The 10,730-nt window shown below is 34.6% G+C and overlaps 1 protein-coding gene across 1 annotated transcript; it reads left to right on the top strand.

Annotated features, from left to right (window-relative positions):
• Nucleotides 1–288: 288 nt before the first annotated feature.
• On the top strand, nt 289–9,126 carry LOC145093007 (uncharacterized). Its single transcript, XM_079031036.1, has 10 exons — nt 289–867; nt 1,039–1,118; nt 2,679–2,866; nt 3,190–4,216; nt 4,295–4,422; nt 5,316–5,375; nt 5,468–5,518; nt 5,979–6,049; nt 6,159–6,310; nt 6,627–9,126. The coding sequence occupies exons 1-10, from the start codon at nt 566–568 to the stop codon at nt 8,885–8,887; spliced, it is 4,320 nt and encodes a 1,439-aa protein (XP_078887162.1). The 5' UTR covers nt 289–565; the 3' UTR covers nt 8,888–9,126.
• Nucleotides 9,127–10,730: the final 1,604 nt, after the last annotated feature.

Below are 10,730 nucleotides of genomic sequence, written 5' to 3' on the forward strand. Positions count from 1 at the left end.
ATTCCAATTAACATGGTTGATTTCATAAACGAAAGTTGATATGAAACATTGAAATAAAGATTAAAATAAAAAAAATTCCAATTTCTGAGTAAACATGGTAAAAACCACTTTATACAGGGACCATTTTTATAATTTACTAGTTATTCCAAGTGTATTTTATATAAATTTAAGAATACGGGGGTATTTTAAGTCTTGTTGAGAAAGACAAGGGGTTGTATTGTTAGAAGAGAAATGAAAACCGATCACGTGTTGGCAAGCATAAGAAAGAATCGACAGGGGCCGCGTTCAACGCTCTCACTTTCTCTCTCTCTTTCGTGTAAGATTAAGTCGTGTCGCCGAAAGGTAAAACCCCACCCAACACCCACAAACTCAGCCCCAGTCGGCGGACCATTTATCATCCTTCTCTCGGGGTTTCGTCTTAATCTCAACAACGTCGGTCAACTCAACATCATTCCAACAAGAATCTAGGGTTTGTTGACTTGTTTGGCGGTGATTGGGGTTGCTGTGTTTGTGATGATGATGATGAACTGACTTCTAATTTGGATCAATTTTGTACCTTTTTGAAATGATGGAGGGTCAAAATTTGGTAGCCGATAGTCAAATTTCCGATAGGGTTCAACCGATTGGCGATGGTTCAAAGGTGGTCGGTGGTATGTCGGATGTTATTGAGGGCGTCACCGGTGGTGGAGCAAAGGTGGAGTTAGGTAGCGGCGGAGGGGGAGGGGCAGTGTTGAAGAAGAAGCGAGGGCGGCCGCCTAAGGGTATGGTGAAACCGCCTCCTGCTAAGAAGAATAAAGAAGTGGAGGAGGAAGAAGATGTTTGCTTTATTTGCTTCGATGGTGGGAGTCTCGTGCTTTGCGATCGCAGGTTTGGATTGTTTTTTTGCGCTTTTTTTGAGGATAATTGTTGCTTTATTATGTGTAATTGATTCGAGGGTGATGGATTTAAGCTCAATTGCATGCGATTATCAGTTTCATTTAAGGAATTGAGTTTTATCTGTTGTTGATGATTTACACGTTTTTGCTTTATTTGGTGTAGGGGTTGTCCGAAGGCATATCATCCAGCTTGTATCAAACGGGATGAAGCATTTTTCGAGTCTGCAGCTAAATGGAATTGTGGTATGTTCTCTTTGTGATGTTGTTATTGTTTTCCTAATAATTTTATAGCCTACTTCATGAAAATGGTGATGTTCTTCTAGACAAGAAACTATATATGTAACTTACAAAATCGAGGAAGTTTGATCAGCTATATTCTTCCCTTATGAAGCTAGGTTTTTGTTCTTAGGAAACTTTAGTAAGAAATGCAGGCCAAGTTTTCAAATTTAGGGATTATGGTGAAACTTAGAGTAGACACTTAGTAACTTTAAGACATTTGGACCCTTGAAACTGAGCACTTAAAGATAATGTATGAAAGGTTAAGGTTTTGTTTCCCTATAAAGAATTACTGATCATGCTTCCAAATTTAGTTTGCATGGGAAAGACTAGACACTTTATAAGTCGTGCTCGTACATTTAGGCTTTTGTAGTTGAACTTAATCAAGAAAAGATCTTTGAACTCAGTATGGTAATGATTTGAGTTATTAATTTTTCACTAAAGAGAAAAATCTTATATATGCTCCTTTTTTTATGTTACTGTAGACTTTTTAGATTCTGCCATCAATCGATCAACAAGTGTCGCATTTGAGCTTTTGCATTTTCCTCCATTTTATATATGTTTACCTAGTTTCGATGCATGGTTCTTTTTAGTGTTGCAACCTGTTTTCATATCCCATTTTCATTTTGATTTTCTGTGTCAAACTAACTTTACTAAGAATGCAAACATGAGTTTGTATGTATAGGTCACCCCAAAGTTGGTTGAAAGTTTATTCTGATGTAGAACAGTAGAAGTTGCTTGTTGTTAGTTACAACCTTTGTATGTTATCTTACATGGTGTATCATTTAATATGTGGCTTTTGACAAACAAGGGTTAATTGGGAACTTCTCAATCACTTGGTGTTTTGTGCCAATAATAGGAACAAAGGAGGTGGAGTTCAATGGCTATACGTTTACTAAGATAAGAAGAAAACTAATAACCTTAATGAAACCTAATGCATCATCATCAACAACACCATTTAAAAGCCCATAATCAATACAACAAAGTTGCGATAAGAACTGTGTCCATATATTAATTTGATTCTGTGTTGGGAAGATTAAAATTAAGGCCTTGTTTATGCGAAGTAGTGAAGAAAAATGCATTAATGGATAATGCCAAAAGGATCTGTATTTGAATACAAGACATGAAAGAAAGAATTGCTATTCACCTTGTTATGTTTATCTTTAGGTTTTACCATTTATGATCTACTTAGTAGTTTAGATGAAAGCTTATTTGTTATTATCTTTGTACACAAGTATTCGTCCTATAAAATCAGATACTTTTAACTAGGGAAAAACATATTAATCTCCGTAAATTCTTGCATTGTTATTTAATAAAATTCAAAAGAATCCACTGATTAATTCTAAATAATATCATGTATCAAAACCAGGTGACCACTTGATTATTGTTAATTTGTTACTGAATATGGTCTGTCTATTCCTCTATTATGTAATTCAAATGGGTAGAAATATTAACTGTAAATAATAGTAGTAGAGAATGCTTCCAAATTTTACTAATTATATTATATACTATTTTTATGAATTCCAGGCTGGCATATATGCAGTATATGTGAGAAGACAGCTCATCATATGTGCTACACTTGTACATATTCATTGTGCAGAAGTTGCATTCGGAAGTCTGATTATGTTTGTGTTAGAGGTGATAAAGGCTTCTGCACTATTTGCATGAAAACAATCATGTTGATTGAAAATAATGGTCAAGGAGAAGATGGAAAGGTATGCAAAATCATAATTTTTTATATTTAATAATTTCTCTCTTAGGTTATCAATTAGGTTACATAATCAAGATTTTTCTACATCTTTCACATGTTTATTTCATGTCTTCAAATTAAGATTTCAGTATTTACGCGTCATCGAAAAAGTGAATGTGACTATTTAACTTTATTTATTTCCACTTTACTAGATTAACATTCTTAGTTACAAATGGAAAATTATGATTTCAACATTAATCACATGTTGCTATTTTCGCGACACTCTTTAAATGTTTACTTTTTCTTTTTTTCTTTTCTCTTACATATTATTATCTGTAAGCTGTTCAGGTTCAAGCAGATTTTGATGATAAACTTAGTTGGGAATATCTTTTCAAGGTGTATTGGGTTTACTTAAAAGGGAAATTATCATTAACTCTAGACGAACTCACTCAAGCTAAAAACCCATGGAAAATATCCACTACAATTTCTACAACACCTTCACCTCTTCCATCAACCACCATTATTACACCACCACCCCCACTACTCCCACCACCACCACCACCACCAACTGCAGCAGCAGTAGCACCACCACCACCACCAACAGCAACACCACCACCACCACCACCACCAACAGCAACAACAACAACAACATCAACATCATTTGATAATCGTGAAGAAAACGAATCCAAAAGAAGAAAAATAGAAGATCATATTCATATCAATACAACACCACCCCATAAAGAATCTGTAATTACAGAAAAACCATTGATCAAGAAGGATGAATTAGGGTCAAAAGATTGGGCAACAAAAGAGCTGTTGGATTTTGTTTCATACATGAAAAACGGGAACACATCTGTATTATCCCGAATTGATGTCCAATCACTTTTAATGGAATATATAAAAAGAAATAATCTTCGTGACCCAAAAAAGAAAAACCAAATCATATGCGATTCAAGGCTAAAAAATCTTTTTGGGAAACCAAGAGTTGGACACATTGAAATGTTGACACATTTGGAGTACCATTTTTTCATTGAAGAGGATTTATGTAAAACCACAGTCAACAATTCGGTCAATACCACTGGAATATTAGATGATCCTGATTGGACCAATGAGAATGTGGTTGTGGTTAAAGAGAAGAAACGAAGGAGAAGAAGTAAAGGGGTAGAAATGGAACGTGGATCACAAAACAAATTGGATGAATTTGGAGCAATTGATGTTCATAATATGAATTTGATATACCTAAGAAGGGATTTAATGGTGAAGCTTCTAGAAGATAGTGGAAGTTTCCATGGGAAGGTGGTGGGGTCCATTGTGAGGATAAGAGTATCTGGTAGTGATCAGAAGAATGATATGTACAGGCTTGTGAAAGTTGTAGGTAATGTTTTTATTTCAGTTTTTTGGATTGTTTAAGGTTTTTATTTTATTTGCTAAAAGTTTATAATGTGATTTTTAGGTACAAGTAAGGTGGATGTAATGTATAAGATTGATGGAAAGTTAACAGATTTTATGCTTGAAGTATTGAATTTAGACAAGAAGGAGACTATATCGATTGATACAATTTCAGATCAAGAATTTTCTGAGGTAATTAATTAGGGTTTATAGAATAACTAACTACATGTATTTTTATTCATTTCCTTTTAAACTAAATTATAAAATTCAGCCATTATAGTAAACTTCTGATTGCTTAAATGAACTCATTGTAGGTGTACTTTTGTTGCTTCATTGAATTTATAGCAAATTGCATTTTGGTCCTTGAACATAGCTGATTTTTTCAATTTTAGTCCCAAAATATATTCTTTTACAGTTTTAGTTTGGTAATTAATTAGGGTTTTTAGAAAGTAGTAGCTAACTAACTACTACATGTATTTTTATTTATTTCCCTTAAAGCTAAATTATAAAATTCAGCCATATTAGACTATTAGTAAACCTCTGATTGCTTAAAAGAGCATGTGTATTATTGTCAAGTAGTATGTCTTTTATGTTCATCTGTGTTATGATATAATATAATTCAATAATTGGGAATCTTAATTTTCCCTTAATGGAAACTGTTATACCTTTTTATAGTCATATAAGCTTCTGCAATTATAACTCATTGTAGGTGTACTGTTGTTGCAATTTGGTCCCTGAATATAGCTGAATTTTTCACTTTTAGTCCCAAAATATGTTGTTTTACAGTTCTGGTTCTTATGTGAGGTTTGGTAATGTTTTTGGTCTGTGTTCCAAGTTTAATCATTTTTTGGGACTAAAATTGCAAAGTCAGCTATATTCAGGGACCAAAAATAGTCATTTTACTTAAAATCAGGACAAAAACGTTGCAATAACCTCAAGTAAGGACCAAAATTGCAAGAGATAAATTTTTTTGGGACCAAAATTGTAAAGTTGAGCTATACTACGGAACCAAAAATGTAATTTACTTTAGAGTTTATTTATCTGCTATTTTTAAACTAATAATAATATTTTCATGCTATTTTTAGGAAGAATGTAGACGCCTGCAACAAAGTATAAGATGTGGGCTTGTAAAACACTTTACTGTAGTAAGTCTCCATATCTATCACATCTTTATATTTATTTTTTTCCCCTTTTTTGATTTTTTCTATGTGTATTTCTAATTTCAATTTTTTTTCAGGGTGAAATACAAGATAAGGCAATCGCCCTGCAGTCAGTCAGGCTAGATGATGTGAGCCTTTCATAAAACACTTAAATTTGTCTTTTGAGTAAATTACGAAAATGGTCCTCCTGCTTTCTGATTATTTCCATCTTAAACAAAAAAATTGAAACTTTTTTAACTTTTGGTCCCTTTTCAAGGTTTCATATCGGTTTTACTCTCTGGAATCTTGAAATAACGACCGGAAGTAGAAAATGTTTCAATTAAGGACTAAACATGGTAAAAATAAAAAAACACAGGGACCATTCTTGTAATTTAGTTTTGTTTTTCTTATTTGATGTTTTGTAACTATGATAGAGTTCATACTTTACGGGCTGTTTCTTTTTAATAATGAGCTTAATTGGTTAAGCACTTAATCTGGACAACTATACATAGTTGTTTCTTTTTTTAATCCCTTGATAAAATATTAATATATATTTTAATTTTGCTGAAATTAATTATTTTCCTCTTTTGTTTTTTTAATGCAATTCAGTGGATGGAAAAGGAGATATTGCGGCTCAATCATCTTCGTGATGTAGCAAATGAAAAAGGGCATAGGAAGGGATATCCTTTGGCAACATTATTTTTTTTTATATTTTCATTTTCTTTCATAATCAATAACTTTAAAATTAAAATAATTATTAAAATTTGGATTTTCTTGACCAATTCCCACATATAGAGAATGTGTAGAAAAACTTCAACTTCTAAAGACTCTAGATGAACGAGAACACAGACTACAAGAAATCCCAGAAGTCCATTCAGATCCAAAAATGAATCCAGATTATGAATCAGATGACACTGAAGAGTATTTCAACAAAGAACATGGTAATCTTCACTATATATATATATATATATATATATATATATATATATATATATATATATATATATATATATATATTATATATATATATATATATATATATATATATATATATATATATATATATATATTTTAGAGTTAATTACAATTTTGGTCCCCCGAGTTTAGCCGACTTTTAGAAAATTACAAAATTGGTCCTTGTGGTATACTGGTTTTACAGTTTTGGACCAAAACTGCAATCCAATTCCTTCAGGGACCAAAATTGTAAATTACGATTTATTATAATATTTATACGAGTGTTGTGATTAAACTTTATAGGAGATGATATGGAGTCAAAGTATTGTGGGGTGAAGAGTTCACGATCTCCTAAAAAAAGAGCAGGAAGTTCCAATGATGCAAATGGGCGAACAAGGAAAAACGAGCAATTAAAAAACTTAAATGTTTCAAATGATGAAGAGGGAGGAAATACAAAAGAAGGAAATACCAAAGATACCCCTGGCCTTGGTAAAACAGAACATGAGATTGAGTGTAATGGTTCAACCATCACTAAATTAAGCTCATCAGTATCCAATAGTGTTCAAGAAACAACAATACCTTCTTCATCTGTCCCCATTAAGAACAACACGTTTTGTCTTAATGAGACATTGTGGCATTACCTCGATCCAAATGGAAAAGTTCAAGGCCCGTTTTCTATAATCCAGCTTCAAAAATGGAGTACAACCGGTTACTTTCCTGTTGACATGAGGGTATGGGCAAATAATGAGAACAAATCCGTCCTTTTGAATGATTTGTTAAAAGAACAGTTTGAAAACCATGATCATGAGAATGGGAATGGGAATGAGATTCCGGGGGATAAAGATTGTAACCAAACCGTGGCTAGTGAGATTCCGACTCCGGTTCCGATTCCGGTTCCGTCTCCGTCGTCTGATGTTTCTGTGATTCCTTCTTCTGCTCCGGTTTCTGTCAATCATGAGAAGTTTTCTGATGGGTCGTCTGGCCATGGGCAGAACTGGAATGGAAATAATAACTTGAAGTTTAACATGACGGGTGTTGTGTCTTTGACTATGTCTAATGAGTCAACCGGAAACCTCCATTCCGGTGATGCGCCGAGGGAAACAGAAACGGAAACGGAACAAGTTCCTACAGACTCTAAAGATCCAGAAACGGCTGTATTTGAAGTGCCTGGTTCGATTCCAGAGAAGGTGATCGATGAAGAGAAAAAGATAGAATCGGCTCCGGAATCGAAGATTCCGATTCCGGATTCGGGAAATCCGCCGAGCTGGAGCAGTGCTTCGAGTCTGGTAGTTGGTGGGGCAAAACTTGCGGCGGAAACCGATGGGTGGGGGGTCAAACGGGAGGAATGGGAATCAATGAAGCCGGTCGAGGTAGCGGGAGATCATGTTGCTACTCCGACTTCCAACATTGACCAAAATATTGACCAAAATGCCCATCCATCACAGCCGGGTAATGATCTGCCAACATGGCATGGAATGGCGGAAATGATTGAATTCAGCACTTTGGCGGAGGAATCCGTTTCTGATCTTTTGGCGGAAGTTGATGCGATGGAATCACAATACGGATTACCATCACCTACTTCTAGAAGGAATAGTTTTGTTGATGATTTATTTAACGGGTCATTTGACGAATTTAGCCCTACCCCTGATCAAGGTACAAGAAGTGACGGGTTTAGTTCTAGTGGAGATATTCAATTACCATGTCATTCCACCACCCCAGATGAACATCAACATCAACATCAACAGCAACATCAACATCAACATCTAGTCGGATTTGATTTCATGAAAATGTCACAAAATCCCTTTATTGCCCCTCAGAGAAGTAGTAATCCAGGGAATATGGGTTTTAAGTGGCCGGAATCAGAGGGAGGAATGATTGACATAAACAGATCGGCTAAAGCTGAAGGTGATGACGTGGACATCGAAACAAAAATCAACGTGGGAAACGGGAATTACATTCCGTCCGTTGCTCCGGTTCACTCGGGAATCAGCTATGGTGGTGGCATTGTACACCCGTCGGAATTCAAATCCGGCGAACTTATGCAAGCACCAAAGATGGGTGGTTCAAGAATGATGACAAAAGCTTTTCCGGTGAGTGAGGAGGAGGAAGGTGAGTTTATCCAGCCGGAAGCACCACAACCGCCACTTCTGCCGCCACCGTTGACTTTAGGGTTGGACCCGTTTGACCCACGAGAGCTGGATTCAGATAAATATAGTCATTCAGGAAGACAAGGGAATCGGAGCGGGAACATAGAATGGGAACAGAGCCAGAACCAGCGGAGATACGGCGGTGGTGCTGGCGGCAGTGGTGGAGAGAGATATAACAGTAGTGGTAGGGCTCATCATGATGAGGATACAGGGTATAGCAGGAGCAGTAGGAGTTCATGGAACAAGCAGTCTATATTGGGTAGTGGTGGTGGTAGCGGCGGCGGTGGTGGTGGTGGTGGTGGAGGCAGTGGTGGTGGTGGGTATTCGAGGCCGCAATCGAAAGGGCAGAGAGTGTGTAGATTTTATGAGAGTGGGAGGTGTAAGAAGGGGGCTTCATGCAAGTATCTGCACCCATGAGGGTGAGAGGGTTGGTGGTTTGACTGGTTTCCGGCGGGTTTGACCTTTTTTTTGTAAAATCAATTATATTATATTATATATATTATATATATAAGGCGTGTTAATGTCAGGTGGGATATGTGTAGTTTTAACGTAACTGGCCTTGATTAAATTAAGTCCTTGGGTGGGTCATAATGATCTCAAATTCTCAATACAATTGTCTTTTGTTTTCATCGATTCAATTGAATTTATCAAGTAAATCACCAAGTTTTATATTTACTTTAGCGATTAATAATATTATATTAAAATGGTTTGGTTATTTGATTGTATTTCTCTTGCTGTCTTTTTGATCAAGAAACCTTGAGGAAAAACTGTTACTGAATTGCCATTGAATAAAATCATTACAAATTTGTTATGAAATGCTGAAAGCCTATAAAGGAATCTAGAAGAAATTTTTAGTAGAAAGATAGAAACAAGAATGAACAACGACTAATTTCTCGAGTATTTCTTGAAGGTGTAAAAAAGATGAGAATACGTAGGAGACAAAACAGAAAATTAAGAATATTTATAGTATTTTATGTTCCAGTTATAATGAAAATATAACATTTTACGTAAGATAGTATATTTAAATTAAGGGTTAATGTAATAAAATAGCAAGCAATAGTAATACTAAATTTAATGTTTAGGTCACTTTTTTTTTTGATTGAACTCAATGAACTAATAAATATTGTTTTGGGTACTATCGGAGTGAGTTTCAACCGGATATACCGATAGTCATGTTTTGTGTCTATGAGAGAACATGTTCACTTGTATTTATATGGTGGTGTTGACATGACGTATACTGTGACATCCAATATGATAAATCTACATAGATAGTGAGGCGAACTATATTTTTTTATTGACATACCAAATACATTTGCAAGATTACCAATCCAACAACAAACTATTACTTGTAATTTTACGACATTAACCCTTAAATTAATGACCCTAGATTTTAATTTTCTTTATCAAGTTTTCACGCAGGCATAATATCCATATATAATATTGCTTTCATAGCATTAACTAGAGGAAACCTTTTTATTACTAAGGTGATGTTTGTTTTTTGGCAAAATGTTTTTTTGAATTCTTATGTCTGTAGACGGAAAGACATTCGAGAAAAAGATTGTTTTTTAGAAGACAAAACACATAAAAATGTCTTTTTGATATCTTTTTTGAAAGGACAAAAAATAGTTTCTGCTTTTAGAAGATGTTTTATAAGTTATAACCCTAATATCATAGTATTTCTTTTTCCACCACCACCACTATCACCGCCACTGCCACCGCCACCGCCACCGCCACCGCCATAAACAATATATTTTATTGAAGACCAAAGACATTAACTTTTTTTTGGTCCATATCTTATTTCGTAGACATGAAAAAAGATCGAAAACCAATGGCAGCCCTAGGGATGTGCGGGAGGTGCGGTCGTATGGGGCCTCCGAGGACAAATATATATATATATACACACACACACACACACACAATGTTGGTATATTCGTAAAATACATTTTTATGATTTATCATTAAATAAAATCGGCCGATTTCTTATATCCACACTGTAACATTTGGTTACAATCTTGAAGTCATTTGAATTATGAAAAAAATGAAGAAAATAAAAAAAGTTAAAATCTAATCATAAATTTTACAACCTACCAATTATTTAATGAAATTAGCTATATCCAAAGAAAAATATAAATATGTTTCAGGATTCAATATTTTGTGTGCATATTTTATCAAGTTATTAGTTAATTGGAGTGAATGTTTTAATACCAAAAACAATATAAAACAATTTTGGTTTTTTATTCACAAAAGAAAAATTGAAGTC

The sequence above is a fragment of the Lactuca serriola genome, chromosome 3 (assembly GCF_051521515.1).
Source record: "Lactuca serriola cultivar US96UC23 chromosome 3, Lser_US96UC23_V15, whole genome shotgun sequence".
NCBI lineage: Eukaryota > Viridiplantae > Streptophyta > Magnoliopsida > Asterales > Asteraceae > Lactuca > Lactuca serriola.